At 37.4% G+C, this 18,406-nt stretch overlaps 1 protein-coding gene across 49 annotated transcripts in view; it reads left to right on the top strand.

Annotated features, from left to right (window-relative positions):
• LOC120540417 (inter-alpha-trypsin inhibitor heavy chain H3-like) overlaps positions 1 to 18,406 on the top strand; it is a 95,133-nt gene that overhangs the window by 14,378 nt on the left and 62,349 nt on the right. For all 49 annotated transcript variants that reach the window (XM_039771207.1, XM_039771203.1, XM_039771204.1 and 46 more), the window contains exons 7-11: positions 623 to 751; positions 8,554 to 8,670; positions 8,788 to 8,956; positions 11,983 to 12,108; positions 14,376 to 14,557. In XM_039771207.1, coding sequence (XP_039627141.1) covers positions 623 to 751; positions 8,554 to 8,670; positions 8,788 to 8,956; positions 11,983 to 12,108; positions 14,376 to 14,557 — 723 coding nt within the window. The remainder of the gene's footprint in view (positions 1 to 622; positions 752 to 8,553; positions 8,671 to 8,787; positions 8,957 to 11,982; positions 12,109 to 14,375; positions 14,558 to 18,406) is intronic.

Below are 18,406 nucleotides of genomic sequence, written 5' to 3'. Positions count from 1 at the left end.
TTCATGGATCATCAAATCTTCTGAGTTCCATTTGAAGTAGGAAATTGGAATGTCTGAGTTCCTAGTCGGAATTTTCAAATGGAACAGCCCCCTTAAGTCAGATTTCCAACCTGGAAACTCAGGGCTGGTCTGTTAAGCTTCAGTTTGTTCGACTTCAGATCATGACGTAAATCCAAAATGGTGACATACGCCACAAACTTTAGTGAAAGCTGTAATATGATGCTGTTTATCGGCACTTGTCTATTTGTGCCAGAAGTAACGGTGGAGTCTCCATCTTGAAGGACGGCCTTATTCTATTACCTGTAAGGTCTATTCTTGTTATTCATTGTTGTCGTCCTCTACTGGCATTTTCGTAACACTCCAAAATAAGACAGATGTGGAAAGCCTGCTTAAACAAAGTCAGTCATTGTTATTTTATTTCTTTTCATTCAGATCTGTTTAGACAAAGGAGAGAAAAATATTAAACACATGTTCTGCCTCAGTGTGTCTGGCTTGATCACTTCTGCAGCACATCATGAAGTTGGGATTCTTCTGAGTGGAGGGTTTTAATTGTAAACAATATACAATCTCTTGTGGAGAAAAGCTCCAGGAACAATTAGTAATGTGCTTTTTTAACTTCTAGGCTCATATTTCATTTGCTCCAACTATCGATCAACAACGAAAATGTCCAGAATGTCAAGAGTCTATTTTAGATGGAGAATTTATAATTAAATATGATGTGAAAAGAGAGACATCAATCGGCAATATTCAGGTAAGTCGTTTTGTCTTGTTTTATTGTAGTATTGATCCAATGACTAAAACATTTTCTCTTTTACACTTTGTTTGAGACATGAATCACACAGTACTGGGCATTTCTGAAATGGTAAACAGAAACAGGATCACAGATATCTGGTTAAACTGGGATTAGATTAAAGGCACAAACTTGCCAGTTATTTATTTCCTTCTGCTTTGCCTGCCTATTCTTTTAACTCTCTATCTCACTCTTTCCTAATCTAAATATATTTTGTGATCTTCTGCCATACTGAAGATCAAAAAGGGGGCAGGCCTATATAAAACACATACAAATTGAGGTCTAGGCCCCAGGAATAACCCTCTTCTTAGCAAGCTTATCCCCAGCTGAAGAGGCAGCCTTTCCAGTTTACACGGCCCCAAAAATAGGACGAAAACTAATAAATAATAAAAACCTCAAAATGTCCACAAAAATAGAGAAGATGAATCCTGTTAAAAACCTCCAACTCAAAAAGAACACAAACTTTTTAAATATTTAAAAATTCAAAAAGACTCCAAAACTATAATAGAAACAAAAATAGAGCAAAAACAGGTCCTTGAGATCCACATGAAGGAGACAGGTCTGATAACATATAATATTACTTGAGAATGTTGACATGCTAGAAAAATACAAATTAGAAAAATAAATGAATAACACCATATTAAATAAACTAAAACACGCTGAATAAAAACAAAAGCAAAATTAATAACATACTATTTAAAATTATATTTACATAATAACAAAAAGAAAAATAAACAATAAACTAACAGCCCCCAGTCTCAGGCCTCTTTCCTGTACTGTGTAACTCATCTCATAGCCTTAGTTTGTAGGAAGGCTACACAGAATTAACATTGGGTTTGATTTGTTGACTGCCGTCACTACATCACAGGGACTTGATAATGCTGAAAGAATATCCATTCAGGCATTGTAGTCGATGACTACATTTTGGAGGACCTGGCTTGGTAGGACTTCCCACTGCCTAAGGCAGGCATCATGTTTCTATGTCTACCATGCCAGGAAATGGGACATTTTAGCAGGAAACTTTTTTTTTAAAGATAACCACTAACCAAGAAGGGGGGAAAGGAAAAAGAAACGGCAAAGCAAAGGGCTCGGCTATCTTAGCGTAGGAAGACAGCAAAGGTGAACTTCATAGAGGGATGTCCGTTATTTGTGGGGTGGTCACCCAGACGTAAAGAAATGGTGTGGTGAATACCCGAGAAGATGTGTGGGTTTTGGTATATTGACCTGATGGATCCCCGAAAGATCCCATTGGTGAGTTGCACTCGCTCTCTCTTCCTTGGAATATCGAGAAAGCAGCCATGTCCATCTGCTGACTGTTTTTTCACATCATTCAGTGAGAACTTTAAGCCAGGATATTCATCGACATTTCACCCTAACTGTGTTTAATCATCCATCCATCCATTTTCCAACCCACTGAATCTGAACACAGGGCCACGGGGGTCTGCTGGAGCCAATCCCAGCCAACACAGGGCACAAGGCAGGAACCAATCTCAGGCAGGGTGCCACACACAAACACACCCACACACCAAGCACACACTAGGGCCAATTTAGAAATGCCAATCCACCTAACCTGCATGTCTTTGGATTGTGGGAGGAAACCCACGCAGGCACGGGGAGAACATGCAAACTCCAGGCAGAGAGGACCCAGGAAGCGAACCCGGGTCTCCTAACTGCGAGGCAGCAGCGCTACCACTGTGCTGCCCGTGTTTAATCATTTCTTTCTTATTTTTCTCTTTTTTATCTATTTTTGTCAATTTTGTCATTTGTATATCGGACCAGGAATTAGGGGTTTTTTTGCGGCATCCATGAGAAGTGGGATCACAAACCAATCACTGGTTTCTTGATTACAATGCACTTTCATATTTAATCAATTGTACCTATCATCTGGTTTTCTTTTGAGTATTGGCAGGAACAGAAGGGGGTAAGAAGGTTCAAGGACTGGATATTTTTAATGCTAGTATATCTTTAGGAAATCACCCACTTCTCTTACAGGTGGTGAAGTGTAGTGATTGTACCTTATATAATTTGATTGTTACAAGATTGGCTCACAGAATTTTCCTCCTCTTTCCTTTCCTTCTGCCTGGATGACCATATTTCATAATGTAGAGTTATGTTCCCCTGAAATCTTAATTATCTACAAACCCAATACCCTACTCCCTGTACTCCCTTGCCACAATTTCACATTTCATATCCCAGACAGTCTTCTGCACATATTCTGGTTCTGCTCTTCTGTTTTTGTTTTCATTTTGGACCTTTACATCTCACTCCTTGCCTTCTTTCCTCCTCTACTTTCCCCCACTACCAGCAGAACTTAAGTGTTTAGGCAGTCCTGCTGCTAAACATCTTCTTGCGTCATGATCAAAATTCCTCAAGAGTATCTTGAATTAATAAAACATTCATGAAAACCATTAGTGCTGGCCTGCCGCTGTTGAGTCTGCTGCTCATTGACACTTCTGTCAGTTCAGTGCTCCCTGGCTCAGGATGGGACGGAGGGTTTTGGGGAGTGTGTTCTGTACAATTCTGTTTCATTTGCTACAGTGGGAATTCTGAATAAACAATTGATCACAAAAATGAATAATTTGGGTAGATACCAGCAGATACATCCAGAAGCACAACTGAGAAATAAAATAACACGCTGTCTTAAGAAACAGCAATTAAATGAGAAGACAGAGCATGAAGAATCAAACAAAACTGCATGTGGCTTTTACAGCAATGGCAACAGACTCTAGCAAATATCTTGCTGAATTTTGCACTCTGCACTTTTCCTATACTTTTTATTTACTTTTTAACTTTCTTAAACTGGAAAAGCAAATCAAATATTTTAAAAGAATTTTAAAAGAAAAATAATGATCCCGACAGGGAAAGTGTTTCATCTGAAAACTGACATGCTGATTGCTTTGGATGCGTTCTACCATTAACACATCCTCAATGTCTGCATTCATTCATTAAATTGTAGAAAATTTTAAATTGTTGATTGTGCAGAGCTTTGCCACACAAATGATTCTTTTTTTCCCCCAAAATGTTTATCAAACAGCATTTTCATTTGTCTTCTGGCCTATTGAAAAGTGTATATGTTGTATGAGATCATTTCCTTAACAATATTTCCACCTCCATAACCATGCCAAAGAATCCAGTGCAGCTCGAAGTGTTTGAAGAAATTGTTATAATTCATAAATGAATACCCTGCCTACCAGATATGAGATGGCTTCCTCCCATTTCTGACCTAAAGAGCCATCTCTTTCTCTCAATTTCCATTTCTCTTTTTACCACGCTTCTTTTAACTTTACCTGTTTGTGGGACAAATCTTGTAATCGATATTTAACCCACTTCCTATTGTCCAAATGACTTGACATTTTGCACATTTAACTCACTTCCTTTGACAATACATGAATCAATAATCGATTCACTAATTGATCAATTAATCCATGTTAATTAAGAAATGAAATTTTCATATGAAGAATAGTTAAAGATTTCACCAATAGATGGCGCTAGTAATGGATAGAAATATTAAAGGAACTGTTAAAATATTGAATAGAAAATTATACTAAAACAAACCCAAGACTAAAAAGTTGAAAATAATATATATAAAAAAAATACTTCTTAAAAACCCAGCTTATATTAAGTCAAAATTTGTACTAAAAAGTAAAAGATAAGTCGCTCGTACATCACTCGTAAAATAAAAGTGTGGACAATTTTCATCAATCAATAAAATCTTAGCAGTTCTTTTATTTTACGAGTGATTTATGAGAGACGTATTTTTTACTTTTTAGTATACTTTTTAACTGAATATAAACATGGTCTTTAAAAGTATTTATATATATATATATATATATTTTATTGTAACTCTTGATTTTTTTCTTCTGTCCATTGATCCCTGGCAAAAGAAAACTTATTTTTTTTATTTTTATATTGTTTGTAACAAAATGGCTGTTGAATATTTTTCAAAACATAACATATTAATCTAAGCACAAAAAATTTTGCAGCATACATGAATGAGGCCTTTAGTTTCACAAATTTACAACTACCTTCTCCCCTAATCCTTGTTCTGGTGCTATTTAGTCTCTGGTTTGTGGCCTCATCCATGTTGATTGTGAAATGCATTGATGGTATTGTTGAATGTGATGTCACTTCACAAATACTATTCAAGATTGTCGTGCAGTAACATCAGTGCTTATACTTCCGATAAAACATCTAATAACCAAGCTCACTATCATGCCAGATATTTACATTTTAATTTATTTGCTTACCTAATGCTTTTATCCAGAGTCGCCTACAAAAGCTGACATAGTTCATTAAACATCAGTCTGACCACTGTTTAGGGACAAGAGTTACAGGACAAGGATCACCACAAGTAAAGAGTTCGGAACAAAATACAAGCAAATTACATTTCCTCAGATACATACAAGAACCTTTCATTATCAATTAGACAGAAATTCACCAGTAAAGAGAGTCTTCAGATGCTTCTTAAACACATTGAGGGAGTCAGAATGTTGAATGGAGGTGGGCAGCTACCTCATTCCACCAGCCAGGAGGTATACATGAAAAGAGTGTGGATTGAGGTTTAATGCCATGCAGAGGTGACACCACAGGATGCCACTCATCAGCAGACCTAAGCCGTCAAGAAGCAGTGTAAGACCTCGTGAGTGTCTCCATATGTAGGTGCTTACTTGTTAATAGTTTGAGGTGAGCATCAAAGATCTGAATTTAATACATGCAGCTACAGCAAGCCAATGTAGTGCTCTGAAAAGAGGAGTGAAACATGCCCACATCGACAAGTTGAACATCATAATCTCATAATTTTGCTTATCAAATGGCTAATAAAATATATTTATTGGCACCAAAACCAATAGCAGAAAATATAAGTGATGCAAAGAATTGCACAACCTGGCTGGGTTCATGCAGTCTTCATTCAGTCCCAGGTGATTGTTCCCAGATGGCCCAGTTCCTTAGTTACAGATTACATATCTATAATGAAAACTGAAAAGAAAGATTTTCTTTTTGTCCTAAAGGTAAGACATAAAATGATATACAAGTGACCATTTTTGCAACTGAGCTGAGCTCTTTATAATTAAAACTCTTTATAATTAATTAAAAGCTACATGAAAATGTACATTTCAGCAGCTCAAAGCTCCATTGATCCAATAAGCAGCAAATTAGCTGTGAGAACTGTTTTGAAAATAATCTAACAAAATGCAACCATACTCTCCTTCCCTTTTGCCCAAAATAAGTGCACATACTGTACCTGCTATGCATCATGGACAGTTTTTCAAAACACAAAAAATGATACAGAGCCATTATCCTACATGCTCAAGGTCAATTCCTATGGGAATCAAAAAGCTGCTTGAACCTGAAAACAGACTGACTTTACAAATTATTCAAAGGTTCCACTTCACTCTATAAGTATGTAAAATACTCGTAACTCTGCTTTGCCTTTTAGGTTTCCCAGAATACACTGTACTCGTGTTTAACAGGAACACGATTTTCAGACTTAGGCCTCTTATCTGACACCTGTCAACTGAAATTGTTGAAGAATTCCTCATACACACACCCAACAAGAAGTCATCAAATAGCAGCAAAGACCGCCTCCCCTACAATGTGTAGTAGGATTTTTAAAAATATAATTGCATTAGCTTACTATTGCATGAAAGTAGACTCACAATCACAATCATAACAACCCCAAAACTACTATGACTGGGAGTCCCAAAGCACGTACAGTATGTGCCAAAAGTGCTTTAGAAAATGAAAACTAGAGGTGGAAATTCCATCAAAAATCCCGAATAGATACAAAAACGGCCACAAAGAATTTGTATAAAACTAGGGGGCTCTGCTCCATGCTCGTTTCGCTCACCCACCCGGATAACCAGTTAACCGGATAAACAGTTTAACAAGATTGTTATTTTCATGGGAATTGTTATATATGCACAATTTTCACTCTTACTTTAAAACTTTTTCTCTCTAATAAATAAATCAACTTTTTCGAATGTTTGTCCATGCTCTTTCTTCTTCGCTTAGTTGTTGACGTGTCATCTAGAACGTATAAAATTATTGTCCTGATAAAATTTATAAGAACTGAGAGTGCAGGAAGTGTGTCTGACAAAAGCATTCACACGACTGAGGTTAGATGACCGTGGTCTTGTTTGAAAATTGTTGTAAGTAGGGAGTGACTTGAAAGAATCTCATGTTAAAAGTCTTTGTCTCACGGGACTTCATACTGTACCAACGTTTTTGGAATCTTTTAATTGTCGCTGGCAATACGAATTAGACGATCTACAAGTCTCTGATTTAAAGTTTATATCTGAACAATATATTCGATCTCTTTTCGCTGTTCCATTATTTCACAGAGTAATAATTTCCATTTGCGCTAATGCGATCTTTACTATCCTTTTTTTTAACACTTTCGAATTTTAGTACTTTCATTACCGCTAACCTGCTCTGAATGTGTACTGCGCCAACATTTTTGAATTCTTTATGACATTCTACTTTGTCATCTACTCTATGTCTTTTATTTCTGGCCCTGGGTGTGGTTAAATCTCTTGGCACAAAGTCTCGTCTCACGGGATATATAAGTGTCTCTCTGAGAAAATCACGTCTCGTCTCCTTCCAAGATTTTTTTTTATAATAGAGAGATAATTTTTTTTATCACAAATATGCTCTGTAAGTACATAAAGCTCTACGAAGCACACAAGATAAAAAGGAGTGGTCAGCAAGGGCAATCCAAAGCAAACAAGGCCCAAACCACAAATCAAAAAACAAAGCAAAAATAGTCAAAAATCCAAAGAATCAAAAAAGCAAACGCACAGCAAAAACACAAGTAACACTCAAGAACTCCCTAGCACATTTAAAATGAACCATCAGAAACAGTGGAAGACCCTCCAGATTTAGAAGGCAGAATGCAGTTCCTGGTGGTGATTGGCAGGTGGCCACCCACAAACCATATGGAGCATTACACAGGCATCGAAAATATGCAGAAAATAAACAAAAGTAATATTAATATACCTCAATGACTCAAAAGTAATAGAAAAAGACACAAAAACAAGACTTTAAACCTCAGCAAGGAGAGGAACCCTGGATGAGAGATTACAGAAACTGAGAAGTAGGCAAATTAGGTGATAATGGAAGCAGTAATCACATTGATAGTGACTTTACGTTTTAATAATATAACAACACATAACATTCTCAAGTCCAGGTCAGGGCTATCCTAGTAACATGACATTATAGGGCAGACATAAATGATTGTTTTCATTCTAACTAGTAATCATCTAACATTAAAATACATAACTGCAAATGTTTTAGTTGCTCCCTAAATAAGTCCAAGACATGAAACTATTTGCACTTTGCATAGCTCATTCTCCATTGCAGTGTTCGTGGATCAGTATAGTGAAGATATTTTGCCAACTGTATCATGCATAAAATAAAATACAGATGACTAGTCTGAAAGAAGTGCTAATTGACCAATCAAATTTTATATAAGGTTTCAATAGTACCTTTTAACACATTGCACAGAGAACACCCTTACTAGGTGATTCACAAGGACAGAACACTGCAGAAACAACAAACCTGGGCTGATGCAATCATGGAGGTAGGTGTTGCTCCAAAACCAGCTTCTAAGTCACTTGGCCATCTCCTTGCAGGTAATTTACAAGACGTGTCAGTCGTAGGTGATTCTCAATGTGCGCAAGATGAAATGACGCTCACAGCTGACAGCTATTTGGGTAACTTTCAGCATGTATGAATCTTCGTTTTATTATTATCTTCTGTTTCAGATTGTAAATGGCTACTTTGTTCACTATTTTGCACCAATCCATATGCCGAGGATCCCAAAGAATGTGGTGTTTGTCATTGATCGAAGTGGTTCCATGTATGGCAGGAAGATAAAACAGGTAACCTTAATAAATACAAATTTCTTTCCTTTAAAGAAGCAATTAAACCGCACGGGCCAAAGCTCTGATATGTGTTCTACATTTCTCCTCATCAGTTGTTTCCTTTTCATTTGCCAGACACGAGAGGCGCTGCTAAAAATCCTGCAAGATGTTAACGAGCAGGACAGTTTTGGTCTCATCACATTTGATCACTCAATTACTCCGTGGAAATATAAGTTGGTTAAAGCTACTCCGACGATGATAGCAGAAGCCAAAGAATTTGTAAAAACCATCAGAGACAGTGGAGGTAATGAGTAAAGAGATCATGAAAGAAAAAAGAGTTATTTAAAAACTATTATCCTACTGTTTCATTAATACACCAAAATAATGATAAGGTACAGGTCTGTGCATTTTGTGACATTTATGAGGGAGATGTCATTAGGTTGAATTATTTTACAGAAATCTGTGTTGGCAGCAATAATTAATTTACTTTTTAGGTGACAGTAAATGTTAATATTTGAGTTCTAACACCATTAAAGGTATGAATGGTGGGATGAAACTAGCAAAATGATAACAATAACCGATAATCTTTAATTGGATCAGGGCAGTGATGGAAGGCAGATAATCCCTTGATTTGTCGTGCAACCCACTTTCTAACATCCCCACTTTGCACGCAAGTAAATTTTTCCTTGAGCCATTTGAACTTATAGTGCCATTACATTTCATCCTCTACCGCTAAACCAGACTGTGTTTCAAGCAGGGCTTATTTAATGGTATTGCTACAACAACATATACTTGATAAAACACTTAGCTCACGATGAACAGATTCCAATCCAAACTAAGCCATTGTTACCTTTTTTACACAAATCTTTTAAAACTAATATTATTCAAAACCAGGGCTGCTAAAACAACTGTCTTCAGCTATCGACCCCCAAAGCATTTCGAAACCACAAACCCGGCAGAACAACATTCTTGTTTTCATTTTGAAATCCAAAAGTGTAATCTTTAAAAGATTCTTTGCAGAAGTCAAACAAATGTCCTCTAATATAATGACATGAGCCATCAATACTGTATATCCAGGCTCATTTTGGTTTAAAACTGTCATGGAATTCTAAAGTCCAGCCATTCCTGAAGAGTGATGTCTCTTGATTGCACCTGATTGTGTGTGAGAGTTCAAATGTTCTTCTAGTCACCACACCAAGTTTTCTTTTAAAGTTACTCTGCTCCCTGTCCCACATTGTTAACCTCAACATCTTCCTGGAGACCCAGTGTCAACCTTAATTGTTCAGAAACATGTTTAATATTATTTCATCAGCTTGGTACTTCAGAATTTTATGAGAACAGTTTATAAACAGGATTTTAACTGTTCTGATATGTTTCAGATGTCCTTTATGGAAAATGACATACATTGGGGAAAATAGAGATCTTGATTCACCATTAAGATGAAAGATTAAGGATTTACTTTATTGAAACCTTTGAGAATGTTCAATTCCTCAATTAGGTTCCCAGTTTGCCTATTTATTGTGATTGTGACAAAATAAATATTTTCTTATTTTTAAACATGTTAAAAAGGGTATGCATGCCGTAACTGTTGTGTGAATTGTGGGATTGGGTTAACTGTTTTGAAAATGGGAACATTAAAAAAAAAAAAAAAATGTATTTACTTCATCGATGAGACATGTCAGTCAGTCAATCAGTTGCAAGGCAGGAAAACCCCGGGCAGGGCACCAGCCCACCGCAGGACACACACTAGGGACAATTTAGGATCACCCATGCACCTAACCTGCATGTCTTTGGACTGTAAAAGGAAACTCACGCAGACACGGGGAGAACATGCAAACTCCACGCAGAGAGGACCCAGGAAGCGAACCCGAACCACCAGACCACTGTTTGTACAGGTAGCACATTCAGTCATAAACGGTGGGCACACAGGCGCATGACTCTGCGGCCATTTCAGCAGCTTGGACTGACTGCCGAGGATGTGCTTGTTAACAGAAGCGACTATCGGGCAAGTAAAAGAAAAAAATACAAGCTGAAGTGACCTCTCTCAAACTAAATTTGACACAGCAAACTAATCCATTTGTTGAAATGTTTCTGTTAGGGTTTAAGGAACAGTAATGTGAAAGAGAAACTTGGCAGGGCAGGATGTATTTAATTATTGGGCTGCTTGTTATTGACCATTTACATTAGCTATGGCCTCAAAGAATTAAAACGTTTGAGGAAAACAGCACACCATTTTGTCGAGATTTAATTCAGTAACATAGTGAATCTTTTGGTGGAGAGCAGCAGCTCTCTGGTCACCTTGTAAACTCCACACAAGTTTTGGGTCTTAAATCTCCAGTTATAAAACACAATTAAACACAATTCCTTTTCATATGCTACTGATTGGTCATGAGGGTATTCAGCTAAATCTGTGCATTTACATGCGGCCCATGTTCACATCTACCCAATTCTTTATCAGAACCCCCCAGCTCTCTTCTCCTCTCTCTCTGTCTCACTTGCAGTCACACAAGCACCTACCACAAGATGGCAACCTTGTTACAGTTTGCAGCCAACATGGCTGTGCATCTGAGTGTCCAGAGGATGAACCTGTAGTTCAGTAAATAAACTGTACACCTCTCTCCTGCCCTCACTAGGTCCATTCTTCAATGCCTTTTAGGATATTCTTTCAATGCTGCCTACACAAAGGACAATGAGTTCTAAAGTAATTGTTGTAGTGGCAAACACATCCTACAAGACAGTCGTCCAATCTGCATCTTCATTGTCCTATCTATCTATCTATCTATCTATCTATCTATCTATCTATCTATCTATCTATCTATCTATCTATCTATCTATCTATCTATCTATCTATCTATCTATCTATCTATCTATCTATCTATCTATCTATCTATCTATCTATCTATCTATCTATCTATCTATCTATCTATCTATCTATCTATCTATCTATCTATCTATCTAATGTACAGTAAGAAAATCCAGTGGTGTGATGGCCTCAGCCAAGCCGTTGACACAACTGCTGTCCTGACACTCTCAGTGTGATCCAGTGCATAAATGTTATGCCTTCACAAATGAACTCCTAAGCGGACTGCAAAGCTATTTTTCCCACTTTGTTCACAGACTAAACAGATATGACATATATTGCAAAGATTTGAAAGGAAATCCCTTATTGTTTATGGTACATAGTTAAGAAACCTTTTTTTGAAAATTGACTTTTTTTAGTGCAAGGACATCCATTTGCCAAGCTAAAGGTCTTTTCCTAATACTCTTAAACACTGTGGAACCTTTGTTTATATATCAATCCTGCCAACATGTTGCTCTGTTTGCCTTTAGCAACGAATATCAACGATGCAGTTCTGGAAGGCATACAGATGCTGAGAATTGCCAAGGAGGAGAGACAGGTGCCAAAAAGAAGCTTGTCCATCATCATCTTGTTGACCGATGGAGATCCCACCTCTGGTACGTGTTTACTCAGTGAAAAGCTGGAGAGGCAGACGAATCTACTGCCAGGTTGATTTATGAGAAAACCTCTAGTATATGCGGGAACTGATCAAATTACCGCAGACAACACTATGTGAAGTCGCACGTTGCCATACTGTTCCATTCTATGGTCCATCATGAGGCTATGTGAGTACAGTTTCTGCCATTTTCTAAAATTGAATGCAAGCTTGCTGTGGTAGAATAATGGTGAAAGTAACATTATGAAAATGCATAGTGAGGAAGAGTTGGTCACTTACAAAAATGATACATTGGGGGATCTGAATTCAATTGCGTGTAAAAATTCAAACTCATTGTGGTTATCCTAACACTAGCCAAATGACTTACTGTAAATACGGCAGAAGGAATTTGGGTAACCCGAATTGTTAAAGTCACCCAGACTTATTTACCTGAAAACTGGGAACAGGAACAGCTTTGCTAAGCCAAATGACTTAATATTAGCTTAACAAAACTGAACTATGTTTATCCAGGCTCAAACATACATCCATTATCCAACCCGCTATATCCTAACTACACGGTCACAGGGTTCTGCTGGAGCCAATCCCAGCCAACACAGGGCGCAAGGCAGGAAACAAACCCCGGGCAGGGTGCCAGCCCACCACAAACAGACTCAAACATTACATGATAATTTCCTATCAATTAAGTAAATCCAAAAAACAAGTCTTTGCTTTATTTTTACATTTTCATTAAACATCTGAGTCACCTGATCACTAACCACAATCATTATTAAATAGCCAGTTCCACCAAGGTTATTAATATGGCCTCCTGTCACCACAAGGACAAGAAAAGCCTGCTAGTGTGAAGTAGCATGTGCCGTTGGTGGGCACCCAAAAGTTCTCTCATAACCACACAGATCTCAGGCTCTTAAAACACTACCATTTATATTTTTCTGATATTAAATAAATGGGTGTAGATTGCTAAAAGTCTGCAATATTATTTTCAAAATGTGTGGTACCTTAATGCAAATGAACAAGACTTATGCCAATAAGGGATTTTATGCCACAAAAAAGAAACCATACTGATCAAATCTTCAGGATCATATCCCAGTATTCCAATTGTCTTTTACCCCTACGGAAAAAAAAACCCTTTGATTTTTGCAGCATTGCAGTGTTGGCATCCTATGCCAATGAGATGCATTTACTTTTTGTTAAACATAAATTTAACTTAATTGTTATGGTATACAAGCCAATTATGTCAATCGCACTAGAAACAGATAGCATAAAGCCTCCAAACATGCGCATGCACATGTTCGATTGAATCAACTTCACTTAGCTGTAAAATGACAAATTAAAAACATATTCAGTTTGAGTAAAGTCAGCCTAAAGTAAGTGTGGCACTGTCAATCCATTCATCTTGTTTTAATGTAAATTATATTTCTGAATGCAACACCCAAGAAATTTAAGTCAGTTGTACCGGAAAGAGGTACGTAAAGCCTGAAACTGTATTCATCTTGAGTAATGAACTTTGCTGAGTAAGGCTAACATATCTCCTGAGTGTTAAAGCAAACCTTTCCCTCTAAGTAGTCTGTGTGGCATACTGTACCTCCACTTACACGAGACGTGTTCTTGATGTTGTTACACAATGATAGATGTTGCTACCATATTGTTGTACCACATCGTTTCTCAACCTTTAAGTATTTGCGACCTGAGTTTTCATAACAGTTTTAATTGCGCCCCCTAACGTTTATTTTTGAAACCCTAATAAAATTTATTCCTATATTTTTTGCTGCCGATACACCGTTACAAGTTTTATTATACAGTACCTACTTAACTTGTATCGACATTTATCTAACTCTATATTTATTTTTCTAGTATCAGAATGTAGTTTAAGTTACTTTGTTTTGGTTTCAATAGATGTATTTTTCATATTTTAAATTCTTTTTTCTTTTTTTCACATCTTCGCGCCCCCTTTTTTGTTACTTCGCGCGCCACAGTTTGAGAACCGCCGTTGTACCACATATTCGGTACATTCTGCCTGCGTCCATAAGCTCTTTAGCTCACACAAGAGACCACTGAACACACGCTACATCACTTGAAGGCCTCCGTGTTTTGTTATGGGCATTGCTCACGATTTCTTTTAGTAGGGACAGCTGTTTTATGGCTTTTCTAGTATGATAGAACAGACTGTCCGTGATCTTTGTTTTCCCTTACAACTAAACAGTGTAATAATTCATATGACATGGGATTTTAATGTGACTAAGGATGCTCACCAATGATTTCTACCATCAGGCATCACCGACCTTAAACAAATCCAATCAAATGTAAAGGAAGCCATCAAAGAACAATTCACACTCTACTGTCTTGGTTTTGGCTTCGATGTAAATTATAACTTCCTGGAAAAAATGGCCTTGGAGAATGGAGGAGTCGCCCGGCGAATATATGAAGATTCTGATTCTGCCTTGCAACTCCAGGTAGGCATCTAAATGATTTGGTTTGAAGAGCTAAATCATCAGAACAGGGGAACTCTCTGTGGAAGTTAGATACAAAATGACTAATTTATTCCTAAGGACATTGGCATTCTTGTTTCTGCAGTTTGCGTATTTCTCAAAAATGTGTGAGTCCATAGCAGTGCACTGACCTGCTAAGTTTACTAGCACAAGAGAAAACTGTAAGCCATAATACAGTACATGAAATCCTGTTACTCTTCTTGGCTTTCTTTGCATGAACAATTTTAAGGTGGCACCTGTCAAATGATCACAAAAGATGTCCTGCTTATCTAAAAAGTCAAGAAAAAGTATTTATAGCTCTGAATTGTACAAAATAACCACATGCATGAGAAATAAAAAGTAATTAAGTCATAACTAGCTGCATATAAACATACGGCAAGTACAAAGGGTTAACTTTATGATATAGAAAAAAGTACACGTGGAAAATAAAAGAAAGCAACATTAATCCATCTCACCAGCCTCTTGATATCTTAAGAAGGACTAGAAGTAATGATAACGGACTCTTTTTTAATTCTACTTTTTACCTGCCTATATAGCATGTATACAATTAATATGTAGATGGTGTTATCTGAATGTTCTGATTTAAAGGTTGAAGGTTTCATATTTGTTTAATGCAAGTGTAGCTGTGTTTTCCCAAAATTACCAAAGTTCAGCAGCTCTAGCATACAAAATGGGATTCAGCAAAATCCTGACACGTCAAAATAATTCCACAGACAAAATTGATATAGGAAAAAAAGAAAAGCTCTTGTTAAGAGAAGTTCAGTTTAAAGCTTAAAATTCTTGTTTAATTTATTTAAGTTACAAATCACGTCTAAATATATCAGAATACTGTATGCTATTCCACTTCTGCGTTGAAAATGGGTCTTTTAAGTCCCAGTGCACTGGGACAAATTCTAAACAAGAACTGACTCAATTATCACGCTGATAGCAAGAACGTTCTCTCTCATACTAACTTACAGGGGGAAAAGACTATACCATTGTCTATGACTATGAAAGAAATTGATATTCTATTCAAATTAAGCAAACACTAACTCAAAGCTTTAACTTTCTAAGATTGGTCCTTACATCAAGTTTACACGTAACACATGACATTAGGCTGTCATCCGATAACAGACAAAAACAAAATCACTTAGAGACAAACAGGTCAAAAGTTCTGAAACATTTCCATCATTTAAAAAAAGCAATACCTTGTTAGCTGCTTCTACAAGCTGACAGTACATTTTGACCTAAAATAGTTACCCAATACATATGAAAAGCTCTACTCTTTGTATTTTTATTATATAAGATATTATTCCTTGTTGAAAAGCCATATGGGTCTAGGAAGAAAGGAATTTATGGATTGGTTTGTGTGGGTCTTTAAACTGTCTTTTCTCTCTTATTTACTGAAGTTACGTTTTGCATGTCTGCCATGAGCTGAGATGATTTCCAGTTTCTTTAACATTGCCCTCTGACACACACTTGGCCAAATCATCTGTGTTAGTTCCAATACTTTTGGCTGCATGCTTGGTAACTTATGGGAGCTTTTTAAAATTTGTACTTGTTAGGTAACAAAGCCAAGCAATAGAGCTAAAAGTGATGACTGACTGGATCACGATAAAACACTTTAAGTAGTCATGGCTTATGCAGGAGAAATAACAGCTGATTGTGTTTAGAAAGGATGTTTTGGTATTAATATTCTGTGATGCATGAGTCAGTATCTTGCACCCCAAAGACAAGGTTGAGTCTCAGTACTTTAGTAAAATCAGTTTTATTCAACTTGAAACAGGAACAGCAGGGTTATTTATTGTAGTGGCATCTACCATTCAACTGAACACAGACACAGCCAACAGGTAGGGTCAGGGCCAGTTCAGTTGCCAAGTTAGAATGTTCCCTGCATCACCCATTGGGCGACCGGCACTTTGCATGTGGCAGCGGCCAGCTTGTAGTTGTTTCTGTGGTGCTGCGAACCTGCGGTTGCCTCGGCAAAGGACAAGCAACCCTCGACAGACACGGCACTCGCTCTTCTGCATGTCATCCCATTGGGGAGGGTCTCAAAAGTGTTCAGAAGTCTCACAATTCCAAATAAGATTATTATCTAGGTGAATTCCTAACTATTTATATGAGTCACTATTTCTACCTCCTCCACAGAACGAGTGGTAAACTTACAGATTTCTGCCTCTTAAAGTCAACAGTCATTTGTTTAGTCTTTTTGACATTCAGAGTAAAGTAATTCTTTGTCCATCAATTTACTGAGCAGTGTACTTGGTTGCTGTCACTTCGAGTTATAAACTCTTCTGGCTACACATTTTGCTCCAGCTCTCTGCAGATTAATGAGATCAAACTGGGATACTTAACCATTTCATTTATGGAAATACCAGTAACCGCGTACTGCACGATAATGTGCAGTGAATCCACGTGACTTGAGCATTCCTAGTTTTCATCCTCTTTCTCTGTACGTTTATCATTTGTTTGCTCAGAGGTTGATGCGCTTGCTGCTTCCTGAGCAGCTCTTCTTTTCTCCACCCTAGTGGCCCACTGCTTCTCTTCTTTTGTTGGCATCTTTTTACGTTAAAAACTGATTAAGTTAGTATTTGTGTTGCAATTACTTAGTATGTTTATCTTAATTTTTCACTTAAGCTGGTACTTAAGTCTTCAATCTTCCTCAACAATGATTAAATATATGAAGAGGTAGGGGAAGTGGCCGCGAAGGTGTTAGAGAATGAGAACGATGCACGTATGCATGCGCCGCACAGCCGCCCTGCTGCGTGCCGCAAGAGTTCTACAATAAAATAAATAAAAAATAAAAAGAGTAATAAAAATCATCACCCGAAAGCGGATAGTAGACATCACGTAGTATATGTGTACCAAATATCAGGTCAATCGGTGAAACGGTTTGCGAGCGACAGGTGATTTAAAATCCTGGACAGGCAAACGAACAGCCACAGTAGCGTATAATATAAGAAGATTGGAGAATACATGGACTAGTTTAACACAACAAGCCTAATTTGAATGTGAATACATCACAGGCAGTAATGAACACATCTGTTTATCTTGAAACATGCACTTAATATACAGTGATCCCTCGCTATATTGCACTTCGACTTTCGCGGCTTTAATCCATCTCAGATTTTAAATGTAAGCATATCTAAGTATATATCATGGATTTTTTGCTGGTTCACGGATTTCTGAGGACAATGGGTCTTTTAATTTATGGTACATGCTTCCTCAGTTTGTTTGCCCAGTTGATTTCATACAAGGGACGCTATTGGCGGATGGCTGAGAAGCTACCCAATCAGAGAACGTATTATGTATTAAATAAAACTCCTCAATGATATACGATATGCTTCCCGCGCGGTGCTTCGCACACTTCAAAGCTCCAACAGCCCGTATTGATTTTTGATTGTTTGCTTTTCTCTGTCTCTCTCACTCTCTCTGACATTCTCTTCTTCTGACGGAGGGGGTGTGAGCAGAGGGGCTGTTTGCTTAGAAGATACAGACGCTCCTCTAAAAAATGCTGAAAGGCTACCTTCACATTGATCCCTTCATTGCGGCAGCTTTATCCCGGTGCTTCATTTACTTAAAAGCCCTATTGATTTTTGCTTGTTTACTCTCTCTCTCTCTCTCTCTCACATTCTCTGCTCCTGATGTGCACTCCTTTGAAGAGGAAAATATGTTTGCATTCTGTTAATTGTGAGAAAGAACTGTCACCTCTGTCTTGTCATGGAGCACAGTTTAAACTTTTGACTAAAGGATGTTATTTCATGTCTAGAGGGCTCTTATAATGTTTAATAAGGTTGTAAACATTTTTTTCTGTGCTCTAACTGCAAAAATATT

The sequence above is a fragment of the Polypterus senegalus genome, chromosome 12 (assembly GCF_016835505.1).
Source record: "Polypterus senegalus isolate Bchr_013 chromosome 12, ASM1683550v1, whole genome shotgun sequence".
Classification (NCBI taxonomy): domain Eukaryota; kingdom Metazoa; phylum Chordata; class Cladistia; order Polypteriformes; family Polypteridae; genus Polypterus; species Polypterus senegalus.
The sequence above is the reverse complement of the archived record's forward strand: the minus strand, read 5'-3'. Positions and strand labels throughout refer to the sequence as shown.